General features: G+C 48.0%; 1 protein-coding gene across 2 annotated transcripts in view; it reads left to right on the forward strand.

Annotated features, from left to right (window-relative positions):
• Positions 1 to 26,983, forward strand: part of SOBP (sine oculis binding protein homolog) — a 172,954-nt gene extending 145,971 nt beyond the window's left edge. For both annotated transcript variants that reach the window (XM_084774446.1, XM_084774447.1), the window contains 2 exons: positions 8,578 to 10,507; positions 26,847 to 26,983. In XM_084774446.1, coding sequence (XP_084630572.1) covers positions 8,578 to 10,503 — 1,926 coding nt within the window. In that variant the 3' untranslated portion in view covers positions 10,504 to 10,507; positions 26,847 to 26,983. The remainder of the gene's footprint in view (positions 1 to 8,577; positions 10,508 to 26,846) is intronic.
• Positions 26,984 to 27,602: the final 619 nt, after the last annotated feature.

Consider the following 27,602-nt stretch of genomic DNA (forward strand, 5'->3'; position numbering starts at 1 on the left):
GCAGGCTGGCAGGAGGAGGAGGCGTCCCAGATGCGGAGTCCTGGCTCCACTCTTGAGGGCTGAGCTTAAGGAAAACACGCATCTCTTTGTGCCTTTGACTTCTCCTTTTCAAGTTAAAATGGGGGGAGAGGAGGGGGTAACTGCTTTTCAAGTTTATTGTTAGAATTAAAGACAATAACCTAACTGAAAGCCTCAAGGTCGATAGATTAGAAATATTCGATAAATTGTCATTATTAAAGGCAAACATTAGAACCAGCAGTGAGCTACGGCTGCCAGAAAGCACATGTGTTCTTGTGTGGCATCATTCATGTACAGTGCAGGATTCTGAAAGCACGCCCTCGCCCCAGGCCTCCTGAACGTCTGTGGCCCTGTCCCATGTGTTTAGGAATTGCTTTCATTGCTAAGGCAGAGGCCAGGTGGCAGATTCACGGACCATCGCTAGAGGGGCAAATTGCTTCAGACCTTCCTGATAACAACAGCTCTTCAGCTCTGTTGTGAAGATAAAAGCCACTTATTTTGAGATATGACTTCCGCCATTTTTCTAACAGAGTCTGCATTCAGGAAGGAATGAAGTGGGCTACGGCCTGACTTAGTCAGGGTTTCTATTGCTTTGACAAAACACCATGGCCAAAAAGCAAGTTGGGGAGGAAAGAGCTTATTCAGTTTACACTTCTGCGTGGGAAGTTTATCACTAAAGGAAGTCAGGACAGGAACTCAAACAGGGCAGGCACCTGGAGGCAGGAACGGATGCAGAGGCCACGGAGGGGTGCTGCTCACTGGCTTGTTCCCAATGGCTTGCTCGGCCTGCTTTCCTACAGAAGCCAGGACCACCAGCCTCCAATGGGCTAGGCCCCTCCCCCAGTGATCACTAATGGAGAAAACACCTCACAGCTGGATCTCATGGAGTCATTTCCTCAACTGAGGCTCCTTCCTTTGTGATGATTCTAGCATGTGCCAAGCTGACACACAAAACCAGCCAGTATGCCGTCCTCCGTAGAGGCCAGTTCTTTCTTCCTTTTCCTCCCTCCCACTTCCCTCCCTCCCCTTACTCACTCTCTCCTTCTATCCCTCCCTCCATCCCTCCTTTCTCTTATTTCCAGTGCTGATGATAAAGTGCAGGGCCTTGTGGATGCACTGAGCAACAATCCCGGGCCTCCTGTGCTTCCTACTCAATACCTCAGACTGATGGACCTTCTCAGTGTACAGGGACGACCCAGGGACAGAACTTCTATCATTACCAATAATGACCTGTCACCTATGCAAACAGACATGTAGAAGACAGGGAGAGAGAAAGAATCGGGTCCAAGGGTAACATTTGAAAAGAAACCCAAATATCTACTTGGAATACGAGAAGCATCCATGCAAACAAACCTCTGACCGTAGCTGGAAACGAGTTTGAACACAGTTGACCTTAGAGGGGTGGTCAGAAAGCAGACGCGAGTTTGCTGTTGAGAGGGTAAAACCAAGGAGAGTATTTAGTGAAGAGCTATTAGTTCAGCATTGACCTCTGGGGGCAAACGTGGGCCTGGGTGGGCAGACAATGCGGGGGGCAGGGGGAGAAAATGGATCTTCCCACTGGTGATGAACGGTCAGAAACTGAGCTTCTGGAAGCAGGTACTAACTCTGGTGCTCAATTGCACAGCCCAGGGGCCTGTCTTGAGGGCGCCTTGGTTCATCTGTTTGAGTAAACATAAGCATTCTCGTAAGGCTCAGTTTGCAGCAAAGATGACCCAGTAAAACTAAAAACCCGCCCTTCCCATTCCCACCGGAGACATCACTGTGTGCAGGAGGGGGTGGGGGGGTGGGGGGCAGAGACCCAGTTGATGAGGACCTTCCTTCTCCCCTCCACAGTGCCCAAGGCACAACGGCGGCTGTCAGTCAAGGTTCACTAGTGAATGTGTCAAGTGGATTATGGGATACACAAAAATATTTCAGGGCAGGCGGTAGCTGCAGAGAACATGGCAGAGTGACAATGGGGCATGGATTGGATGTGGCCCCCTGCTTCAGTGCAGTGTTTTCTGTTTGTAATCACTCGCCGGTCTCTTCCCACCCCCCGCCCCCTTGTGTAGTCATCCCCTGACAGCACTGATGGCCTCGTTTTACAAAATGAGCATCTCAAGTCCCTGCACTGAGGCTAGAGGAGATGAGGCGGTCCCTCGGCTTCCGGTCAGGCCAGATTGTCACAGCTCTGAGGTCTCTTCTGGGTCCTCTCATGACTGTATTACTGGGGGCACAGAGAGGCAGACATGGGGTACCAGGCAGAGCACGTTTCTTCAGGTTTTTCCATGTCGCCCTACGTTCTGCTGACGATGAGCAGAACACCTGAGCTCTAAGACTCATGGGAAGCTGCCTTCTTCTGCATGCCATGCGTGGCTGTCAGGATGGCCCTTTGACCTGGAGTAGAGGTCAGGGATCCATCTTCTGCATTCGCTGTAGAATACAAGGCTTAGGTCAGTCACGAGCCACTGGTCAGTGCTCACCAAAATCCTGAAAACCAGGGACATTTCTGCTCTGCTCTATGGAGCTCGCGGCTTCATATTGGCCGTCAAGAGGGACTAAAGAGATTGTTCTTAGTATAGAAAATCTCAGTAGAAAACTGCCCTGTAGGAACACTTACATGTTTTCAGTGGCTTTCTAAAGGCCTGGTCTGGTCCCTTCCCTGTGTAAGATGGGGAAGTTAGGGAAGGGAGCAGACAGAGCTGTCAGCCAGCCAGAGTCAACCTGCAAGACCTTTCTGGGTCTGACAGTGAACTTCTTCCTGAACTGCTCTTCTGTAAACGTTCCTCCGCCTTCTGCGGCCCTTCTCCGAGGCCTTGCTTCTCTGTGGCCAACACATCTCTTTTCCTTCCTTCACTCCTAATTCCAGTTTTGTGATGAAACCTGGCCGGGTAGCTTGGCCACCCCCCTCCACTGTGGTGGCCTCTTCCACCTTGTGACACAGCAGGGTGGGGTCAGTCTGGCTTCAAGGCTGTACTGTATGCAGTATACTCTATCTATACTGTGGCTCTGGTCCTTCCCTTGGAAGATCCTTCTGCCATGTAATGAGTCCAATCACCAGCTCTGCTTTTTAATAAAACATGAGCAGCATAGTTTATGGCTTCCACTCTTCAAACAGCAGTTGAGCCTAGGAGGAATTACTCATCTTAATGGTTCTAACCCTCATTTCCAGGCAGTCATGCTGTTTCGTCAAGCTTCTCACGAATTAGAGCCTGGCTATAGAGCAGAGGGTTCAGGTGGCGCTGAACAGCGGCTCCTCGGGATAGTGAGCAGCTGGCACACAGGCCTCTCAGCTGCCTTCCTCGTCACTGCAAAGGGCCCCTTTCTGTCACCCCCTAGGACAGAAGCTCCTGGGCAACAGGGTGTGAGGGCAGGTGTGAGAGACAAGAACATGTCTCAGCTTCTTTCAAAATCACACAGCTCGTAGGAAAATGACTCCCGTTTTACCCTGGTAGACTAGGGATTACAAAAATACACCACAACACGCACGTAGCTTTACCATTGTCGGTTCCACTTCAGAGAGGATGAAAGCAAGGCTGAGAAGTGAAGTGGGTGCCAATTCCTTCCTATATTCTTGTCACCCACATTTTATGTGATTTCTTTGTAGCATCCTTACTGTCCCAGGTACATGGCATTAGGGGCCTCCTGGAGGCAGTGTCAAGCCCACAGAAGAGAAGGAAACTGGTGCTCAGTGGGGGTCCATTCTAAGACCCTCAACTCATGCTATGGCGTGATGGCCTACAGGTAGGACAGGAACCCAAAGCCTTTAAAATCGTGAACGCCCACGCGGTGTGTCTCCACCCTCCTGCACTTGACTCATGAGTGAGCCCATGGCTCTGTAAGCTGGCCTGGACTTTGATCACACTTAACCTGCTAAGGCCCGGAGATCCACCTTCCTGTGACAAAACACAGTCTGCCTCGCTGAGCTACAAGTACAGAGCTGTTATGACACGTCAGTGGAAAGTCGAGAGCACAGAAAGGTTGGGGGGTGGGGTGGGGTTGTTGCTTTTTAAGTTGTTGGTGACAGCTTTTTACTGTTCCATTGCTGCAAACCAGCTTTACACCGAGAAGACAGATTTCAGCAAAAAGAATTTAATTAAATATTGTCTGATGCCAGGCTCCCACTCCGAAAGCAGCGGTGGGTTCCATTAAAGGATGAACTTTACTCCCACGGCTGACAGCTGATTAATGTGTTAATTAGAAACCCTACCCTACCCCCAGTCACCCAAATCTTCTCTTAAGCCTAGAAGAATGTATATACTATACCATGTGAGTAACCCAGTGCCATAGATACCGTGGCTCTGACCTCGGACGTTTATGTGACAAAGTAAGCATGAATAGCGCGCTTTCTTTCCACAACCTTGAGGGAGTCATGGGAGCCCAAAGCTGTGCTCTTCAGGGTGCTGGCATTAAAAGCAAGGGCTGGCTCCGCTAAGGCAGTGTCTTTTGAGGAGTGAAGTGCTAAAGGTTACCACACATTTATTCCATGGGAAACAAGTGCAGCCACCAGACCACTGAGCTTATGAGCACTGCCCTGGTAGCCTGGAGATGTTCCTTCTCATGTGTAGAACTGGACCCATCTCAGGAAAGTGAACAATGTTCTGGAAGGCTGCCATGCTGTGGTTGAAGGGAACACCCACGTTCTTATCTCCTTTGTGGTCTTTTTGTCTTCCCGGTGGCCTGGACTGTAGTCATGATCTGAAGTATCTTTACCATCCTGTCCAGTGGCTTGCATTTGCTGACAGCAGCATCCTAGGTGCAACCTGGCACCCATGAGGGAGAGAAAGGGAACCAGAGAGGCCAGGCTCCAGCAGAAGCGAAGCTGGGATCACGCATCCCTCTGCAGAGCTCTGGGATTCGGACTTATCTTAAAGTGTCTGAAGGAATCTTGGTACTTGTTGTCATAGTGTTGGGGAGGGGAATCTCAAAAATTAAAATAATATGCTAGAATTTTAATCTGTCCACAAAGAAGAGGAGAATACCCCCAACACCACAAAACCTTTGACGTATGAGATACTCACTGTGTGCTTTGCATATGCAAATGTTATTTTTATTAAAGAGAGATTTGGTACATATTTTTCACATAACTACTGTGGCTTAAATAATCAGCTCAGGCTCCTAGGATGAAGCCTTTAATTACAGAAGTGTCGTCAGTTGGACGCGGAGTGAGTAATGGTGCTGGGTTTTTACTGCCGCACATGATGTAGCCATTTGTACTATAAATCCATTGACCTCATCTTAAGTGATGTGTCCTGTAAGACACACTTGATTCATTATTTCTTAAGTGACAGTTTCCCCCTTCTACTAATCTTTTGCTTCATCAGAAAGATTGCTCTTCCATATTTTTAGGTCACTGTTCTGAACTGAAATGTAAGGCCTTATTACAGTCAGGCTCACAGCACCCCAAAACTAGACAGTTGGGGCATGCTGCAATAAAGGTACTTTTGAAAGCTTTGGGACAACAAGCACTGACCTTTGCTCTTATGGAAAAGTTTGAGAAAATTAGATTTTGCTTTTGATGTCTGTAATTATTTTTACGTGGGAAAGGATGAAATGTGGCGGAGAATTCTTATTTGACAATTAGGATGGTCTATAAGCATTGTTTATCAATGATTATTAAAAGTGAAGGGAATAAAGGGAGACCTATTTAGTTATATTTAGATTATTTTTTTCCAACTCACTTGGGAAATAGTTTGAGGAAACAGGCATCCTCCAGAGGCAATAAACAAACAAACAAACAAACAAACAAATAAAATCAATCTGGCAGCTTAAAAACCAATTCATGATCTCATTAAATTCTGTCCTCTTACTGTTACAGAGTGAGATCCAAAGGACATATGCCAGAAAAGTTATGTTATTTTAATTAGTTTAAGTGATCAATGATTTTTTTCTAAGTTCATGAAGAAAGAAGCTATGTTTGGTGCCTCATTTCAGACTTACACATTTCTATTTTAGGCTTTCTATGTATGCATGCTATTAAAACAGAAGCAGGTAGTTTTAGTTCACAATGGAATTTAAGTGCCACATGATTATATGTTTTGTTTTGTTTGTTTGTTTGTTTGTTTGTTTTTGAGAGCAGGTAGCTCTAGCAGTCTTGGAACTCACTATGCAGAATAGGCTGGTGTTGAACTCACAGGAATTCTCCTGCCTCTGCCACCCCAGGGCTGGGATTAAAGGTGTGCACCACTGTGCCTGGCTCTAACTTTATTTAAACATATGCACCATGTTTTCACTAACAGTTTACTTAACCTTAATCTAGGGAAGAAATGTGACAGTCTGGCATATTCTGTGAGGCTCTTTTAATCAGAAGCAATCTCACGGATAACAAAAATGTCCCCTTGAGTCCAAGAGGACCCTGACACACAGTTACTGACAGAGGGGGATGGGACATTCACACCACTATGTCTTCACCACTTTAATGGTGGCAACAGTTTTGATAGCCTCGTCAAAAGGAATTCCCTTATCATCAAAGTCCACTCCAGAGTGTTCTTATCTTGGAGTTTTGGAAGAAATATTTTGAAAGGACAAACAAAAACTGATGTGTGCCAAAGCGTGTATCTTACTCAGTCTCACACTGTCGAGTTTATCAACCAAAAATATCAATTAAAAAAAAACTGAGAAGAGAAAAGCGGATTTACACGTGCAGACCCACATCTGCCTCCTACGCACTCACAACCGCATGCTTGCATGTCACCACTGTTTACAAGCAAGGGAAGCTGAGAGTTAAATGAGATGAGTAATCAAATGCCCAGCATATGTTGTTTGTGCATTGTTTATGTGACCAATCATTATTAAAATTTATCATCTTTTAACTACACCAGTTTATGATTGTTAACGCACGCACGCACGCACACACACACACACACACACACACACACACACACGCACACACACAGCAATCGGAATCAAAGTCTCCTGGAGAACAATCCTGGAGCCATTGCCTCATTGCAGAGAGAAGAGCTCAATATACTCACAGTGGTGCTGAGTTTTGCAATTCCATCTCTGTTGCTGTGTGGCTTGATACTGTGGAAATGGTAAAGAAAGAAAAGAAAGAAGAAGTAAGAGGGGGAGAAAAAAAGATTGTGTGTGTGTAAAATTCTGTCAAGAAAAGTGAGACACCAGAAGAACTATTGAAAATTTTGACATCTGTTTATCTGTTTATAGCGATGGCAAGATCACTCATATTAATTCTTGTTTAAAATGCCATATGAAGGGAAGACATTTGTGCAAACAAGAGTCATATTTGAATTGTAGATCATGTCTTCACCATCTGTGAGAGCTGATGGTGTTGCAAGATTAATGTGTTAATGAAATCACAATAATTTCTCCAAAGTAATGGGTTCTGAAGGCGAAACTGACTATTTTTTTGAACTTTGATGTCCAGTGATTTCCAATTGGGAAAGGCTCTGAGCCTTTAATTAGCTCTGCAGCCCAACTTTAAAATAAATTTGGCGATATCTTCCTTTTGCCAGGAGTAGATCTGGAGGGGTTGGGGTGGAAGCCATAACAACTTTTGGAAAATGTTCTCTGGTGTTTGAAAAGTTGTTAAATAAGACTGTCTGCCAAGAAATGTCACCAAAAATTCTGACTGCTGAGAAGGAGTGGGCAAACAGCTCAAAAAAATAATTCTAGCTCGCTGCAACATCGCAGGTTGGGAGAGCTAAACCTCACACAGACTGCATGACTAAGTCCAAGATTCTTCTTGGAAGGCAGGCATAACGGTGTGCAGCCTTTCTGCTATTGGTTAGCATGGCGCACCCTTTCCAACCACGCCATTGGATACAGTCAAGAGCATAGTGATTTTTTTTTTACATAGGGAGAACTTTAAGAGGGCGTCTTGCATGATTATTGAACTCTCTGGAGATTCCTTTCCTCCAACATTATGTAGATGTGTGTTTCCAGCGAGCCTGTTAGGCAAGTGAAAATATGAGGGCAAGTGTACTGAGTAAGTGTCCTAGGTCAATGTACTGGGTAAGTGTACTGGACAGGTGTACTGGGTAAATGTACTGGACAGGTGTACTGGACAGGTGTACTGGATAAGTGTACTAGACAGGTGTACTGGACAGGTGTACTGGGTAAGTGTACTAGACAGGTGTACTGGACAGGTGTACTGGGTAAGTGTACTAGACATGTGTACTGGGTAAGCGTACTGGGTAAGTGTACTGGACAGGTGTACTGGGTAAGCGTACTGGACAGGTGTACTGGACAGGTGTACTGGGTAAGTGTACTGGGTAAGCGTACTGGACAGGTGTACTGGACAGGTGTACTGGGTAAGTGTACTGGGAAGTCAGGTGTACTGGGTAAATGTGCAAGACAGGTACACTCTATTTTGTCAGAGCCATCTTCAAGTCATGTTTAAACTGTTAATACAGCTTTTTGAAAGGAAAAAAAAGAGAGATTGTGGTTATTGCTGATTTTGAGGACCCTTTTTATAAAGCAAATTCCTCATTTCACAAACATTTCAACTTATTTGAGAAATTATGGTAAAGTCTGAAAGAGCCTTTCTGTGAAACATGAAACGCCATCTCCCTGAGAAAGCTGCTTATCTTACCTGTTGTGGTTTTTGTTGCTGTGTTGTAGGTGTGTGACTGGTGTAAGCACATAAGGCATACAAAAGAATACCTGGATTTTGGGGACGGGGAAAGAAGGCTTCAGTTCTGCAGTGCAAAATGTCTCAATCAATACAAAATGGACATTTTCTACAAAGAGACACAGGCCAATCTTCCAGCTGGGCTGTGCAGCACATTACACACTCACATGGAAAGTAAAGCAGAAGGCACCGGGGTGCAGCTGCTCACTCCAGACTCTTGGAATATCCCGCTAACAGATGCTCGGAGGAAGGCCCCCTCCCCCGTGGCTGCAGCTGGCCAAAGCCAGGGCCCTGGCCCATCCTCGTCCACCACCGTCTCTCCATCTGATACTGCCAACTGCTCTGTCACTAAAATCCCCACGCCAGTGCCCAAGTCCCTCCCCATCAGCGAGACTCCAAGCATCCCTCCCGTCTCGGTCCAGCCACCTGCTAGCATCGGACCTCCACTGGGCGTCCCGCCTCGCAGCCCTCCCATGGTGATGACTAACCGCGGTCCGGTGCCGCTGCCCATCTTTATGGAGCAGCAGATCATCCAGCAGATCCGCCCGCCCTTCATCCGCGGGCCCCCGCACCACGCCTCCAACCCTAATAGCCCCTTGTCCAACCCCATGCTCCCGGGCATTGGACCCCCGCCCGGCGGCCCCAGGAACTTGGGCCCCACTTCCAGTCCCATGCACCGACCCATGCTATCGCCCCACATCCACCCCCCAAGTACCCCTACCATGCCTGGGAATCCCCCAGGGCTGCTGCCCCCGCCGCCCCCAGGCGCACCCTTGCCCAGCCTTCCCTTCCCTCCGGTTAGCATGATGCCAAACGGCCCGATGCCGGTACCCCAGATGATGAACTTCGGGCTGCCGTCGCTTGCCCCGCTGGTGCCACCCCCCACGCTCCTCGTGCCGTACCCAGTGATCGTGCCCCTGCCGGTGCCCATCCCTATCCCTATCCCTATTCCCCACGTCAACGATTCCAAGCCCCCCAACGGATTCTCCAGCAACGGGGAGAGCTTCGTTCCGAGCGCCCCGGGCGACTCGTCGGCGACCGGAGGCAAAGCCGGTGGACGATCCTTGTCTCCCCGGGACTCCAAGCAGGGCTCCTCCAAGTCAGCCGACTCGCCGCCGGGAAGCTCCGGCCAGGCTCTGAGCTTGGCGCCGGTGGAACGCGGCCGTGGGGAGGTGGTGGACCTGACCCGGCGTGCCGGCAGCCCCGCGGGCGCGGGAGGCCAGCCTGGCTTCGCGGGCGCGCTGCACGGCCCACAGGACGGCGTCATCGACCTGACCGTGGGCCACCGAGCCCGGCTGCACAACGTGATCCACCGCGCGCTGCACGCTCACGTCAAGGCGGAGCGAGAGCCGGGCGCCGCGGAGCGCAGGACCTGCGGCGGCTGCAGGGACGGCCACTGCAGCCCTCCCGCCGCCGGCGACCCGGGTCCAGGCGCCCCCGCGGGCCCCGAGGCTGCCGCCGCCTGCAACGTCATCGTGAATGGCACCCGCGGCGCCCCAGCCGAAGCCAAAAGCGCAGATCCGCCGCCCGAGCAACCGCCGCCCCCCGCACCTCCCAAAAAGCTGCTGTCGCCCGAGGAGCCCGCGGTGAACGAGCTGGAATCGGTCAAAGAGAACAACTGCGCTTCCAACTGCCACCTGGATGGGGAGGCGACCAAAAAGCTCATAGGGGAGGAAGCCCTGGCGGGGGGCGACAAGTCGGACCCGAACCTCAATAACCCCGCGGATGAGGACCACGCCTATGCTCTGCGGATGCTGCCCAAGACCGGCTGCGTGATCCAGCCTGTGCCAAAACCCGCAGAGAAGGCTGCCATGGCGCCGTGCGTCATCTCCTCGCCCATGCTCAGCGCCGGCCCCGAGGACCTGGAGCCGCCGCTCAAAAGGAGGTGCCTCCGAATTAGAAACCAGAATAAGTAAAAAGGTTTGTATGTCTACCTGGGCGCTCCTCCAAGAGCCAGTGGCTCTCGCTTAGCTTCTTAGAAGGCGGAGGCGAGACGATGCCATCACGATTCTGTCCCCTACCTCTTTCACCACCGTGCACTTTGCGTGGCCAGGTATCATGGACGTTTCGATCCAACACCTGTGACACCTGGCAGTATTGTTTAGTACAGCACTATTAGTTTACAGCCAAGAGGCAGCTAAGGCCCAAGATCACCCAAGCCCTTGAACCTGAGTTCAAAACACACTCTCTTTTGTTGCACGTTATTTTCGTCTTTTCAGGTTCGCATACCTATTTACCCCTACTGGAAAGGGGAGTGTGGAAAGGAAGGTTAGTTGGGGAATCTTAATGTTCAGTCATGAGGTTGCAGGGCAGTATTGAAATGTCGGGGGACTCCATCAGCTAGCTGGTCAGACGTCTAGAGCTGGTGGTCTCTTTGGCCTGTTATTCAAGCTTGTCAAGATGGCCGTATCAGTGGGGTAGATTTGAAAACTCAGCGAGCGAATTGGCGAGTCCCACTTCTTCACGTAGACCTTGATGTAGCTCAGTGAAGTGGGAGGGCACATGCCTGACCACGTGTGGTTTCTGAATCCTACTTCATACCTAGTGAGCCACGCGGGGTCGGGGGTGTGAATCCAAGACTTCTGTGAGACGGTGGGGACCATACTGGAGCCACTGGAGTGACTCCTGCCCATCCTAGTGGAGTAAGCATCAGTAGCCTACTCCAAAGAAGGATGCTGTGACTTACTGAGTTTTTTTTCTAAGTCAGAGCTGGTCACTGGGGCACCTGGTGTCAGCTTCAGGCCCTATCCACCCAAATTCAGAGCTGAGCTCTCCCATCTACCCAACCGGGCAGTAAGCCAGAACTTTGCTTGTTTTTTTGTTTTGTTTTGTTTTTTAACCATTTATAGAAGGGAAAAGAGAAGTGCGCATCCATCCAGCACTTAACCTGAACAGCTTAGAAGACTGTGCTACTGGGTTACATACAGGCAGGTACAGGCCTATGGTGGGAGATGTAAATCCAGGACAAAAGGGGTTCTGGGGGAGGGGAGGCAGGAAGAGTATTTTTCACACTGTGTGCAGGCACTTCTGAGTGGTTTTCACTAGTGTTTCTTTGGCGCTAGGTCCATAGAACAGTTATCTCCATCCTCCTGGGGGAGAAACCGCATTGGGGACCTTGTTTAAGATTCCCTAACCTGAGAGAAGAGTTAAGACTCAAATCCAAGTTGTGAACCCCAAAGCTACATTTCTTTTCAAGCCCTACAGGGGAATGGGCTAACCACTTTCTCCATCACTGTGTTAAAAAAAAAGTATCTTATTGCTTTGGGGGGAAAGTTCATAAAACACAACAAGACTCTGCTTACCCAACGTGCCCAGATTTTTATTCTTGGTTTTCCCCAGCCACAAACACAATCCTAGACCACCAACCTGTTCCTTCATAGTGGGGACATGGGCACCTCCCTTACAGCCAGAGGCCTGAGCGGAAGCCCTGGGCCAGAACAGAAGGCTTATTGGCTAGTGTAAGAACCTTTTCTAGGCCACCATGGTTTGAAGTCTCATTTTCTACTGGTGGCTTTGCCCATAGGAGCAGAACACCGGAAATGAGGTCACCACTCCTTCCCTATTAGCTCTACAATGGCTTCAGTCTGAATGCCTCCCGTACATTTTAACCTATTTGACAATGCTCTGAGTGACGGACTGGTGTGTGACAAGCCCCCACCACCACCCAAAGTGAGCACTTTCAGGATGCACTGGAAATTGTCAGTTACACATGCACGCACGCATTCACACACACACACACACACACACACACACACACACACACACCAATGGGAGGGTGAACAATCTCACTGCCATTACTGTGCTAAGAAGTGACCTGGACAGGAACAGTGACATTCTTAAGTATCCAAAGACCAAAAGCTCATTAAAAGCATAAGCTGAACGAATGGCTGTTTGGGTCATCTATGTTTCTGAATGAGTAACCGGGCGAGGGTCTCGTTTGTGGACTAGCACTGCTATTAAAATGTTAACTGGACATTAGCCAAGTCTAGAAGATGCTGTGACCAAATTGCCTCTTAGCTCTTGCCATTGAAGAGCCCCCTTTTTGTGGTAGGATTCCTAAGAAATGACAGCTCTTTTTGAAAGTCAGAGGTGGGCTTTACAGATTGCACAGAAAAGGCAAGGCAAGAGATTTAAGGAAGGGGACCTTGTCTCCAGTAAGTCAACATGGCCCCCTGGCCTTCATGTGTTGGGTCACATGTGGCATGGGTCACTGGTCCCATGTCACCTCACAGCACAGCCTCTACCTGCTGTAATGTACTCTCTGGCCTCTCTGATTTCCTGGGCACAGGAGGTGCTGTTGTTGCTCTCACCTTCAGGAACTCAGTCTGTTCGTGTGGTTGGGTGTTAGCTAAAGGCTGAGCACCTTTTGCGCCCTCCTAGTGAACACTCCTTGGCAACTAGTTAAAGTCAGAATGAAGGCATTAGAAACAAAACAAGGGCTGGCGAGACGCCTCGGGGTTCAGGTGAAGCATGCGTCACCCAAGGACAAGGGTCCCCGGCACCCATGTAGAAAGTGACATGCCACGGTGCCTGCCTGCAAACCACAGAACTGGGAGTCAAAGGCAGGAGCATCCTTGTGGAGGCCTTGCTGGACATCCAGGATAGCTAAATCAATTGTCTCACCTTTTTCACACCGTGCCATGATTTTAATGCGCTGGCAAGCAAGCTACATTTGCCTTCAAAGGGCTGGACGCATTTGTTAGATCTTTGCAAATTGCAGCGTCCCTCTCTCGTGTTGAGAGTATTCTTTTCCTGCTGTTCCTGACTTTATTCATTCTTGTTTGCTCATGTAGTCACAAGCAATTTTGATGGGCAGCTGTTTCTCCCGTATGCAGAACTGATTAAGTTTAGTCGAGCATGTTTAAAAGGTTATAAACTCCCTTTAATCTCAGAGTACCAGCCCTGCTGCTCCAGTAGCTAGGGAAAAATTTCCCAAATAATAAAGAAAACAATGTATAAATTCTGCCCAAACTATTCTCTCCACAAAGAATTCTATTTATAAATGGAATAGTCCATTCCTTTCCTGATGCCTGGAAGCTTAGTGGGGAGCTGTTTGTATTCATATGTTTTTCCAAATTCCTACAGTTTACACTTATTTATGGTACATCAGGGAGTTCAGAGTAACCATGTGTAAATTTTTGAAGATATTCAAAGAAAATGTCCCCATTCCTCGGCTTTCCATGGAAATAACATATTTTTAAGCAAAATAATCAACGGAAGAAATGAAGATCAGGAATAGCCCCTTCGCCCCTATTCTTTGTTTTCCTGAGGCAGTAGAGCCACCATTTTCCATGGCCCTGGGGTTCTCCAGTCTCCGACATGTTGCTAGACCTGTGGAAATGGATACAGAGATTGTCTGATAGTTCCTTCCGGGTCCCGACCCCATGATCTTTGTCCCTGCTCGGCAGCAGAGCCTACACGTTGCACTTGGAGAACGCTGAAGGGACTTCACCTAATTTGAGCGTTTGGAGCTTAGTCTGGTCATAGAGCCACAAGCCCAAAACCAATGTTTCAGAGCATAGGGTTAGCTTCACTGGAGAGGCCAATAAGGTACTCATTGCCAATTTAGCTTCTCACACTGAAAAATCCAAGGGAGCCTTTCTGGGGGCGGGATGTGTGAGAGAAAGTGAAAATCATGCCATAATCCCACTTTTAAAGAGAAGAAAAATAACAACAGAGCACGGAGAAGAAATCGGTAGAAGTGGGGATTCCTCGGTTCCTAAGCCAGGCCTGAGCTGTTGACGCTGAAGTATTTAACGATTAGAACTATTCACTGGGTAACAGTCCCTGGATAAAAGGCTATCCTATCTCTTGGTATGCATTTGGCGGCAAAGGTCTAGGTGGAGGTTCCACAAGGAGCCACCGAGAGCCACCAGGTTGATCTGTGTACACCTGGAACCGGTGAGCACTTAGGAGGCTGCTGGCTGTGATCACCTCAGTTTTCTGAGAGAACGGTGGCAAGGTGACAAAAAACAAACCCGCTTTATCCAATGGACTCCGGCCTCCTGTATCCTTTGTGCCAGAGCTTTGAAGAGGGCGGGCCCTCATGGGCAGCTCTTAGCTACTGTGTCGCTGAGGTTCCCATGGAAGGTGGGGCAGCCTGTGTGACCAGGTGTCTAGGGCTATGGCAAGAAGCCATGGCCTTGTCCCTGGAGAAGTGCTGGCAAGAGAAACATCTGGTGCGAACCTTGCAAGAAGGACCCACTCCATTCTGTGAGTGCAGTACTCCCCAGGGCTTCTAGCCCGACCCCCCAAAGTTGATCTCCTTTCCCCTCGACTGGTCTGTGGATAGCCTCCAACACCTCCCTTGAGTGGACATGGGAAGCATTGTTTAGGGAGGGTGAGTCCATAGACCTGGGACCCAGAAAAAGTAAACCAGCCTTCTACCCCAGAAGGGTTGGCTTGCATTGTCAGTAAGAAACATCTGGAACTAGAATTCTTCTTGGTGCTCCAAGGAGGCTGAGTTAATTATCCAGTTAAAAGTGAGAATTTGATTTTGGTCATTTTTTGCCATGGACCTAATGTCACACAGCTACAGTTGCCTAATACGTTTAAACAATTACTTTAGTGACACATTGCAAAAAGGTAGAGCTACCATACCCAGTGAGGGCCTGCGCGACAGAAGAAAAGTGAAGAGAGGGAAGAAACAAGGTAGACAGTACCCCAGCACCACAGCTTCCAAACTTTATACAGTATAGGAGACACCATCTTATAGGAGAATGCCACTGAGACCAAGAGAGCAGGCCGGCTGCAGTCACAGAAGTGGGCAGGTGAGTGAAAGTGGCATTGGAGCAGGGGTGGGGGGCCACTAGACGATCTGGGGAGTGCTTTCCAGTTCCCCAGAATGAAGAGAAAAAGAGAGGGGGCCAAGAAATGAAAAACAGGGAGCATTTGACCTATGATTAACAAGCAAGCCATTGCCCAGAAGGGCCCCAGAAACAGACGCTGTGACCGGATGTGATGACCCAGACCCTTGTCACACTGAAAGTGGCTGCCTGTGCATCACTCACACTTCTGTCCATGCAGATGAGCCTGGTGAAGAGGCAGAGGCGTCTAAGGGACCAAACACATGCCAGTGTAGGACACTTCGCTGCTAGGCAGGACGTTCGTCTCCATGCCAACACCCTCCCCTTCCCAGACTCCCATTCCCGGTCAAAGAGATTCTGCCAAAGGCATGGGAAGCCGTCACGTAGGGCGCTTCAAGTGTGGGTTGATGCTAAGGAGACACATTATGTGTATGTAAATTATTTTTAAGTGCTTCAAAAGGTGTAATGGCAATTCATTCAGACAAAGACGTAACCCAGCTTGAAGGGATAAGCATATTGGTATGGGCTGTGTTTCATGGGCCAGTCGAATGGCAGTTCATTGTGGCAGTCTTCTTCATAGCACTGATGTGAGGAGAGAGAGAGAGAGAGAGAGAGAGAGAGAGAGAGAGAGAGAGAGAGAGAGAGAGAGAGAGAGAGAGAGAGTCCAGAATGGAGAGTGCATGGCCAAGAACAGGGTGGAAACAAGATGTTTTAAATTTTTAAAAAAATGTTTTTATGTGAAGAGATGTTTTGCTTGCATATATGCCCATGAATGCCAGAAGGCATTGGGTCCCCTAGGGGTGGAGTTACAGGGGCTTGTGAGCTGCCGTGCAGTTGCTGGGAATTGAACCCTGGACCTCTGGAAGAGCAGCCAGCACTCTTAACCATGAAGTCATCTCTCCAGCCCAACACAGATTATTTTAAGGTTCATTTAGAAAATGCTATTTAAAACGATTGGAGCAAAAACCACCTCAAAACAAGCCTTGGGATTAATAGCTTCCAGATCGTTCCTGAGCATGCCCAAGTGCATAGCCCTGCAAGAGGAAGCAAGCCTGAGAACAAGAGAACGTTCCGGTAGCCTTGGGTCAGGGCTGGGGCAAATCCAAACTTGGCTGTGCCCACTGTTGTCCCTTTTAGACCTCCAATGGCAAGCCGTGCTTTGCTCTGGGTAAAGCAGAAAGCAAGGAGGTTAATGCTGGCGTTTAACAAATCAAAGGTGAAAGCACACTTAGGAACTCATTTGATAAGAGTCAGGTCTAAACGTCCAAAAGACACAATTAAAAAGTCTGTGGCTCTCTCCTTTGCACAGCTCACTGACCCAGCTAAAGATTTTGTCTTGAATGAATGGCGTGCCCATCTAGTACGCGTGTCTCCCACCTAGCACACGTGTCCCCCGCCTAGCACGCGTGTCCCCGCCTAGCACGCGTGTCTCCCGTCTAGCATGCGTGTCCCCCGTCTAGCACGAGTGTCTCCCGTCTAGCACATGTGTCCCCCGTCTAGCACGTGTGTCCCCCGTCTAGCACACGTGTCCCCCGTCTAGCATGTGTGTCCATTTGTAATGATTACCTCCTCGCAGCTGTCTTCTTGTTCTAAAATGTGACGTCTTAAGCTTGAGACAACCCTGGCATTTTGGCGAGGGAAGGGCCGCCCTGTGTTTTAACCTTCCTTTCCTGCTTTGCAAATTCAGCCTGTAACAGGATCATGCTCTAACGGAATCTATACACACACGCCTTAAAACTTGTGCAAATCGGGTGTTGTATGAGCAGGAACTGATCAGGTTTAAGTTTCCCTGAGAGGCTCTGCATGCCATCAACAAGCCCTTTTGATATTTTAAACCCATATTTAGAGCAATTTCAAGATATTTGGAGCACATGTGGTTAAATGTAAGACTTTGTCATTACGATTTGTCAGTTGCTTATACTTTAAATATTTATAAGCCATTTTTAAGTATTTGATCCAAAAGCCATCTCCCATAGAATACTGTAATTGTGTGGTATCCAAGCACCATTATAGAAGATTCGGGATAGTTGTAGCATGCACATTCCTCCTGCTTTCCTGGTTTTAGTTCAAATGCCATTTTTAGTGGATTCAGCTTTTTTTTTTCAGTGTGTTAAAAACTCTTACATAGGATTGGTTGTCTGCTATTAAAAAGCTCACCCCTCTCACCCAGTACTCAAAAAGGTACCGTGTTCTCACTGGCGCCAAATTGAATCCACTTCTTCTGTGAGTGTTTGTGAATTCCCATTAGAAGGTCAGATCTCAACCTGTGTCCACGAGAGAGCCTTAAGCATCAGAATCTTTCCCTAAACCATTTCAGGGGCAACTTGTTGGTGGACAGAACGGAGGCTTTCCTCCTGCCTCCCTGCCTCCAGCCACTTTGAAGGTGAGCCGCAGCAGTCTCTGTCAGCGGGAGCCTGTTAGGGCAGTTACGGAAAAGCGAAGTGGGAGAAAGCCTTCCGTACTCCCAGATCCACTTAAATGTCGGAGGTCATAAATCGCAGACCGATCACATGCCTCCGGGGCTCACACTCTTTTATGGCTAGCAAAAGACAACCTTCTGGTAAGGATGGAGGGAAAAGAAGGCTTAGGAAGGCTCATAAACCTGCCGGGACATCTATTAGCGCGTACCAATCTGGGTTTTCATGAGCTAAGTGTAAATGAGTCAGAAACATATAGATAGAATTTCTTTTAAAATACTCATGGGTTTAAAAAATTAAAGCCAAAGTGGTTGGCAAAGAAGGTTTGGTTTTAGCCAAACCTCAAATGTTCATGGAAAAAAAGAAAAAACAGTTCTAGAGTTTGCCAAACCAGAAATACACTAAGGTCCCTCCATTTCTCCCATTTGATGTGATGACATCATAGACATGGGACTTAACAACTAATTTTCATATCCTCCAAGGTTCGAGCAATGTGAATCTCAAAAGCTGATTGAAAAGTATGAAAGACTTGAGTGGGAAGGCCTTTAGACCCGGTGCATGAAGACAGGGGACACTGATTCACAGTCCTGTCCTGGTTTTGAGGGTGCTCCTTACCCATGGGCACACAGTCTCGCCTCTGTTTGTGTATACATGTGTGCTATCTTTTGTACAAAAATAATAACCTTTTCCTTTGTTTTTCAAGACAGGGTCTTATGGATCCCAGGGTGGCCTCAAGCTTTCTATGTAGCTGAGGGTGGCTTTAAACTTCTGACCCCATGCCTCTACCTGCCAAGTGCTGGGCTTAAGGAAATATAACACTATGCCCAGTTTATACAGTATTAGGATCAAACTCAGGCCTTCATGCATGGCAGGCACATACCAACTGAACAGCATGTCCATCCCCCAGGAGTAAAACTTTAAAAAAAAATCTTTATTTGGTATTTATAAATCCTTAATCTGTGTTTAATTTATACACCGCAATCTACAAAGCCTAGTAAACACTTAGTTATATCCAAAAAGAGGAATGAAGGCAGTTAGTTCTTTTTGCTTGTTCATTGTTCAGAGAAAATCTCCATTTCTCCATAGGACAAAACACCCATTTCCCACTAGCAATATTCTACTTATAAAACCTGGTGGGGGTAGATAAAGAATTAAAAACAGGGGTGGAAAATGTGGGGATGGGGCTATTATTTGGGGGAGAGTTAAGAGGCAAGAACTAGCCCAGGCCACTTTGATTAGAGCTTCCATGTAGAACGTGCAAGCCACCATGTTGCACAAGCTTGGGCATCATGGAGGGAGAAGCTGGAACTGAGTCCCTGCTGTTGTACTAAGCGCCTGGCTGGGGACAGACAGAGTGAACCTCATTGAACAACTCATTGAGAAGGGTCTCTTGATGGTGCTGTTTAAAGATTGAATTCAGCTAACTTCTTAACCCAAGAGGAGACAGAGCCTAGTGGGCAGGACTGGAGGCCCAAGGGAGGCAGCAGATGTCAAGGCACAGGTGCCTCTAAGAGCAGGCGGTGCTGCCCTTGACCAGAGCAAAAGGGCTGGACTACAGAGGGTTCAGGGGAGCCAGGAGAAGAGTGGGATGGAGAACAGGGGCGATGAGGTTGGTCCTGGATGTTGTGGTGTTTATAATCACTGGGACCTGGGGCAGAGGAGTGACAATGAGACCTGTGTTTGAGGGAATTTACTTCCGCAACTGTTCATAGACTGAGAGGAAGCGAGAGAAGGTCTTGGGATCCTGATGACAGTGGGTGTTATCACTATAGGGTAAGAGGCGTTGGCTGCCATGTCTGTGTCTTAAGTATGTGAAGCCATCACAGTGGGGCAGTAGAGAACCTAAGGTGACTTCATAGCTTAGGGTAGAAGGTAATCTCACAGCCAGCAGGCATCCGTAGTCAGTAAAGGGTATGCTGACGGGCCCCATGTTGGTCCATGGAAACAGGATTTCTCCACCCCACCCCAGCTAGCAGCAATGTGCTGAGGCCAGCTGGGGAAGGGATGCTGAGGGCCAGGAAGCCTTCCGGCACACCCAGGGATGCCCAGCCTTCCATCCTTGCTCTGAAGAGTTGTAGAAAGGCTCCGGGGAACAGCGCAGGGTGGAGCTGTTTGCTCTCAGACACCAACAGGTGGTTTCTTAGAAATTCAATCAAATCCTCCCTGGTCATATGGTTCAGGAGTTTGGTCACCTGTCAGAAATGCTCTTTTTTAAATTTTTCATTGCACGGGCTGAAGCCTCTACCTGTGGTAAAAGTAAGACTTGTCATTTACTCATCACTTATCAATTGTGATGATTTGGGCAAGTTTTTACAGTGTCCCTGGGCCTGCATTCTGTCATTAAATAAATCTAACCATTAATGATAACTATTTATCGAGCAGTTCCTATAGCAATGTTCTATGTGCACCATACTGGCAACAATATTGTATTGTTAAACCCATTTCCTAGGCAAAGAGACTGAGACACTGAGAGGTGTCTGGGGTTTGTCTTCCAAGACACGTATATAAAAGAGAAGCAATGACCCCAACCCCTAGAGAGATCAAGGCCAACGAGCTCCTGGCTCAGGAGGCAGGCTGGTTATAAAAACTGCCTCTATGGTTCGGCAGCCCGGAACCACATTGTGTGTATTCTGAAAAGCAGATGTTTCTATGATGTACAGCTCAGAAGCTGGAGGAGCAGGGGCAGAAGTTCCCATCCGGTTTCTCAAACCACCTGGAGTCCAGGCCGAGACACGAAGTGACTGCTGAAGGTCACTTAGAACCTGAGTCCTCATCTTCCTGTCCCTTCCAGGACACCGGATCCGATCAAAGCTGCTTAAGTTACATACTCTGGGCCAAGGACCAGGGTCACATTTTGCCATTCCCCAGAATGGCAGTCTCATTCTGAGCAGTTTTTTTTTTCAGAGAGGAATTAAACATAAATGCACATCCGGTCTCAAGGGTCACAAGCTGCCAAGAAACAGCCACTGACCGTGTGCCCTGTCCTTGCTGGCTAAAGGGGAATCAGTTTCTTGCTCTTATTTTTATAGTGCTGGCCTCAATTATCCAAAGCTTTCTCCCTCTCTGCTACTGGTGGTAAAGAATAAATAAAGTATGAGAAAAGTTGCATTTCTAAACCTTACCTAAAGTCTTAACATCTCCCGTGAAGTCCTTGGGCTACGAGGTTCCTTCTTTGTCACCTAGATGCCTATGTCCAGATAACAGAGAGATAGCAAGCTCAGCCGTTACACAACCACCATCACCGACTGGCAGAATTTGGGCAACAGCTTTTCAAGGTCCTGTGGTGGAAATCAGGGGAGTCACCCAGTTCATTTGGGTTTAGTGTATGTAACAGGGACACTGTGACACCTCCTCAGATGGTCACAAAGGGCGTGGGGAGCAGAGCTCTAGAGAGAAGCTTTATCAGCTGGTTATGGGCAGTGGATGGGATTTGAATGAAAACACACTCTTAAAGATAATTCATTTACTTTTATTTTACGTGCGTAGGTGTGAGGATGTCAGATTCCCTGGAACTGGAGTTACAGACAGCTGTGAGCTGCTATGCTGGGAATTGAACTCAGGTCCTCTGGAAGAGCAACCAGTGCTCGTAACCACTGAGCCATCTCTCCAGGACCCAAAACACACTTATAAAAAAAAATTCAGGGAACATTTGCCAAAGCCAAGGAGCTAAGTGGTGCACATCTCCAGGGCTCCTTCCAGCTCAGCCGGTATGACTGCTTCTCACTGATCACAGTATACAAGCAAGGAGATGACGTGGACCAAGGGCAGCACTCCCTGGGCTTGGGGGTGGGGCATGTGGACTTTAGGCTTCTAGAAGCTGGTGACCCCAAGCTGGTCATTTCCTTATGCCTCCTGGCAAATTGATTTGTCCATGAAATTGTTTGACCCCAGATGCGTTGTTTCAGGGTGAAGCAGGTGCCTAAGTGAACTAAGGCCAAAATATACTTGTTTTCAACTTGGTGTGGTGTTACACACCTGTAATCTGGGAAGTGGAGGCAGGAGACTACAGAGCAAGTCTGAGGCTAGCCTGGGCTACACGAGACGTTCTGAAAAACAAAACTATAGGTAGGTAGGTAGGTAGGTAGATAGATAGATAGATAGATAATAGATAGATGATAGATGCATGCATGCAATATACTTGGTTTAAAAAGCAAATACACATAAGCTTTGGCTGATCAGAGCCACAGGTGAGTGTTGATGTTCCAATCCAGAAACCCTATATGTTCCTGTGTACCCTCTTCTTCCAATCACATGCCCCGTAGGAGAAAGAAGTGCTGCTCTTCAATTACTTCCACTTGGTGCAATATTAGTAAAGAGATGCCATCCATTTCAAAGATTAAAAATGTGCAGCCTGCTAAAAAGCCATTTCAAACTTCTTCACACAGCAATGGTTGACGTGGGAGGTGCCACAGCCCTGCCTGAGGTGGGGTGGGCAGAGGACCCCTGTCTGGCACCACCAAGCACAGAGTGTATCAGCGGCTGCAGGTGGCTCTGTTCATTGACCACAGGGCTCCACGCTTGTGAGTGTCCCAGAATAGCCACTGCCACCTGAGAGCAGCCTGTCCTCAGGGACTCCTCGGTATTGTCCCAGATAAACAGGGAAGCCTTCGCCAGCGCGTAATGGCTGTATTTAACTCTGATAAGTGATGGGCAGCACTGCCCAAGTGAGTGGATCTCTGCTAGGGCCGGAATAATTGGGCAAAGGCAAAGCGACTTGGCAGCGGGCATTTCTTGCCTATCATAGAGTTGATACCATGGGGTTTTAGACACCTGGGAACAAATAATGACAGGCAACGGGGAGCTTGCTTTATAGGTGGCCAAGACAGGATGCACCTACTAGAGTTTGTTTATGCAAATTACAAAGATATGAAGGAAAGGAAATTAGAAGTAAAAATTTGGAAAACAGGCTAGATTAAAACAGTTGTGCTTACAGCCCAAAATGGCGTCTCACATCACAGAAAGGGCAGCATGGAATCCTTGGGTTTGTTTGTTTGTTTATTTATTTATTTATCTATTTATTTGTTTTTGGTTATTCGAGACAGGGTTTCTCTATGTAGCCTTGGCTGTCCTGGACTCACTTTGTAGACCAGGCTGACTTCGAACTCACAGCGATCCGCCTGCCTCTGCCTCCCGAGTGCTGGGATTAAAGGCGTGCGCCACCACCGCCTGGCTAGAACCCTTGGGTTTAAAAGGAGGCCTTCCCGCCCCCTCCCACCCCCCGCCCCTGCCCCCCACCAGGTCCACACTTACTTTTGGGAGTGGTTGTCTGGAAACCTTCTAAAATGCAACAGCATCTTGGGTTGTAAATAAAAGCAAGAACGGCCAGGTTTTGAGAGTATTAGCGTTAAAAGAATTTTCCAGTGTCAAGGCTCAGTTTTGCTCTTAGCCCTTCAGAAAATTGTATGTGGCAAAGGAAGGTGGGTAATTAAATCACATTCTCAGTGATGCTTCCCCCCATGAACTTGCCAGGTGGATGGAGTGTCTCTCGGTCTTTTTAGTGTGCGATTGTCATTCCGTGAGAGTCTGGTTCATGCTTCTGGGGGGAAGGGGAGGCATGCCTGGAATTAGAAGACAGCTGGCCACCCGCATGCCTGGTGGCACTAGGCTTGGCAATTGTGAAATTCACAGTATAAGACATGGGCTCATTTGTATGTGATTGTGTGTTTGTAAGGCGGGGGACGAGGGAGGAAGAGAGAGAGAGAGAGAGAGAGAGAGAATTCAGAGAACATGGATGAGTGAATTATCCTGTTTTCAGACAAACTCATCATTCAGAGAAAACCTGAAGTGTAAGGTACAAGTATGGGCACTTTCCCAGAATCCTTTGCATTCACAGACATTCCAGAAATCTTTGCCACGGGTGTGTGTGTGTGTGTGTGTGTGTGTGTGTGTGTGTGTGTGTGCGCGCGCGCGCGCGCGTGCTCATGTCCACAGAGCAAAAGAGATTGTAAAGCTCTGGATTCTAAAGCTTCCTTATATAGTGACAACAGATTAGTATCCAGTTACTCAAGTTGTAAGACTGTGCATTTGGTTGCAACCTTTGTCAAAGGTCCCCTAAGCAGCCTGAGGGAGAAGCTCCCTCATCAAGCCTTGGGGAACGGTTAGTGAGGAACATCTTCTTGATGGTTACATGCCAAGGACAGTTTTTCCATAGGACTACGCTCTGTGGCAGAGCTTTCTTTTTCTTTCTTTTCTTTTCTTTCTTTTTTTTTGGGGGGGGTTGGTTTTTTGTTTTGGTTTGGTTTTTTTTGTTTTTTTGCGACAGGGTTTCTCTGTGTAGCCTTGGCTCTCCTAGACTCACTTTGTAGACTAGGCTGGCCTCAAACTCACAGCAATCGCCTGCTTTCTAACATGGCCACTTTCTAAATCTCAATGCTGCTTCCCCCCGCCCCCAGAAGTCTCCATATGTTACCTACCAGTGAAAACCAGGAGAGAGTGGAGCCCCACACTTGCTTGCTTGTCACTAACACCGGGCTTGTTGCCTGTGTCACCAAAAAGGGGGCTTCCTTGAACCAATCGAAGAGGCTTAATTTAAGAACACCCCCACCTCAAAAGTTGCCAGCAGGAAGAGACTGCCACCCTCTGGCCTTTGGGGATGTCCCAGGTGCACAAGTGTGCCAAGAGAGGGAGGAAGGGCATGCACGGTCTCCTTTGCACTCTCTTAAAATAAGCTCGGTGTGAGCAGGCTTGCAGAGCAGCAGGCCTGGGGCTGCAGAAAATAGAATGCCATGCAGCTGCACCCTTTGGAACTTGGGGGGAAAACACATATTATTTACCAGACAATAATAGATACCAGAGAATAATAATGATTATTATAGTGTTTGGGATGGCAAATGCTGTACTTAAGGTTCCAGAATGGCTCTCGTTATAAGCCCGATTTCCCAGTCTCTTATGAAAGCCTAGACATTTTCTCCACATAGGCCAATCCTGGGCTTATTTGGTCTTTGTCCAAAGGTGATTTGGACACAAAGACACTTATTTGAGAGATATTCTTTCTTTCTTTTTTTTCCCTTTTTTTTTTAGGTTGTGATTGCATTAAAGGAAAATGCTATATACACCGTAGAACAAACAGTTGAAATAATTAAAGATGACACTGTCTCCCGGGCATTGGAAGGAAATGTTTTAAAACCCTCTTTTTTTTTTCCTTTTAAAAGAAAGAATTTGAACAACCCTCTCCCCCCATCTCCAAGATGTGGTCACACTTGGTCCCCGGCCCAGAGGTGGGGATATTTCCCCACCTCCACAGTGGCCTCCTGGCTGTACTTGACAGAGCAAAAGAACTGTCCCCAGAAGAAGTGACCCTGTGTCTTCTAACCCACTTTTCATTGCTCAACTCTTTTGCAATCTCCTGAGGCTTCTGATGTGCCCACATTTCATAATGGTTTTCCTTTTGGGTCTCATTGTCCAGACAGAAAGGAGGACTGGGGGATGCGGACTCTGTGTTCAGAGACAAACAACCCCATATCCAAACCTGCCGGTGCCAGATGGAAAGATTTCCATGGCCTTGTAATTCCACCCCCCCCACCCCCATCCCGTTGCATATTTGTGGCCTTTTGCATTTTCACTTTGGTTATTTAATATACATATTAAATGCACACGGATCTGTTGATTTAATGTGATTTGGGGAACTCAGGCATTTCCTGCTGGGCACACTGAGAATTTCAAACCTTGTTTTTGGCGGATGGTTATATTGGTTGCCATTAACACCAGGATTTGGATAGCGGGCTTCAAAGCACGTGCCTCTGTGGAGCCTTCTGGGTAGTGGGCTGACCTTTCCTTTCGTGCTAAAACATGGTCCAAACACCTTGAGCTGGTTTCCAGGGCTTGACAGCCTGTTTCTCCTTCCTTAAAGTGCAACCGTCCTGTTTTATCTCTGGGGTTCCCTCCGACCCCTAAGTTGTATCACCTCTCTGAAATTATTTGCTTATTATTCTAAGAATAGTCTCAACGGTTGTTAAAAATGATGATGAGTCTTATGTTACCATTTCACATCGGCCGAATCTTACCCTCTCATGTTTCTGAGACACCCCACCCCCACCCCACCCCCCACCCGTCTATTGGCAGAAGGACTCCTTGGGAACAAAGTGGAAGAAAGATGCTTAACTCATTCATTTGACAAAATTGTCTTGAACTCTGATGGCCAAGCAGACAGTTAAAGCAGAGAAGAGAGTTAGGTAGCCTAGGCCAGAGCCCCTGGGACGTCACAGCTTGCAGCGCAGACTTCTTGGGAATATCTGACTCTTTTAAGAGGCCATGCTTGGGCTGAAGGGCCTGGTAGCAAACAACAGAGACCCATACGGTGAAAAGATGGAGCCTAAGTATGTAGTGAATGTGGGGGTGGCATCTCCCTTGCATCCATGGGAACAGAGAGAGAGAGAGAGAGAGAGAGAGAGAGAGAGAGAGAGAGAGAGAGAAAGAAGAAGAAGAAGAAGGAGGAGGAGGAGGAGGAGGAGGAGGAGGGAGGGAGGGAGGGAGAGAGAAAAGAGAGACAGAGAGACAGAAACAGACAGACAGAGAGACTATGCTCAATGTTCAACTAATATGACTTTATTTACTAATAGTGGCTCTCTGAGACCTCAACTAGAGTTCATACGTGACAGGCAGCAATGAGTTCTGGAGACCTGGGTCTCTCTAGGACCTTGCCTGGCTTTGGAGTGACCCTAGGTGACTCTAAAGACCTCTCGCTGGTTAATCATGTAGTCTTGCTGAGGCTGAAAGTTGCCTGATGCAAAGGATGCTGTGGTCTTTGGGAGGGCGTGGTCCAGCATGCTCATTATGGCTTTCCAAAGAGGGCTCGAGTTTCAGTTCCTCGCACAAAGCTGGCAGGGCTGATCCCGGAGCAGTCTGAATGAAGCTCTCCGAAAGCCTGCGGCTGAAGCCGTAGGCCTGGGACTCATCTCAGGGCGACCTGGCACAGGAGCTGAAGTGCTCTCTTACTTCTGACGAGTCCTCTGCAGCTAGACAGGGTGGGAGGAGGTGGATGGGTGGGTAGAGACTTGGTCCAGTGTCTTTTCATGGCTCCTTCTCATCTTTTCCCAGGAACACTCGCTCCCAGGGTACCTTGCACGGAGAGAGGGCATGGAGCAAACCATGTCATGCCATCTGATGACACCAGCTGGTCAGCTCACCACCTCCGTCTGGCTAAAACTCAAGCAAATAACGCAGCTTCCTGTTGTTACACATCTTGGAGGAAGCAACCCTCCCTGGTGGCCTCTAGGCCAGAGAAGCCAGCACGTCTTGGACCCGTCAAGCCTGGGCCCGGTATTCCTGCTCCCTTCCATCTCCGCTTCTCCCCAGAGGAACTTGGGGGATTTCGTTGGTTTAAAAACAAAACAAAACAAAACACCAACTTGCCACAAGGACCAATGTAGGTATTGCCCTCAGCTCATCTTCAAGCCTCGAAGGCTGAGGCTGGAAGGTGATAGGGACTGGAAAAATACGAACCTTTTCAAAATCTTTTTCAGAACTGCTGTGGTTTGCTGCTACGATAAGAATGGTGATTTGCTTTTATGGTTTAGGAACAGAACTGTCCACGTTTTGGTGGGGAGAAGGGATGGTGCTGGAGGCCCAGTGTTTCATGTTCATCTCAGCCCGGCCCACAATGCACTTTTAAATGGAGAGGTAGAATATTTTATTGGCTAATATACTTTTCATGTTATTTTTTACAAAGGCCACCTTTATCCTTTTTTGATGCCATATTTTCAGTGTTACACTTTTATGGCTTTTGATTTTTTTTTTTTTTCAATCTGCCAGATGTAAGAAGCAGCATGGGTAGTTTATACTGTGGTTTTACAG

The sequence above is a fragment of the Acomys minous genome (assembly GCF_964271855.1).
Source record: "Acomys minous genome assembly, chromosome: 3".
NCBI classification, from domain to species: Eukaryota; Metazoa; Chordata; class Mammalia; order Rodentia; family Muridae; genus Acomys; species Acomys minous.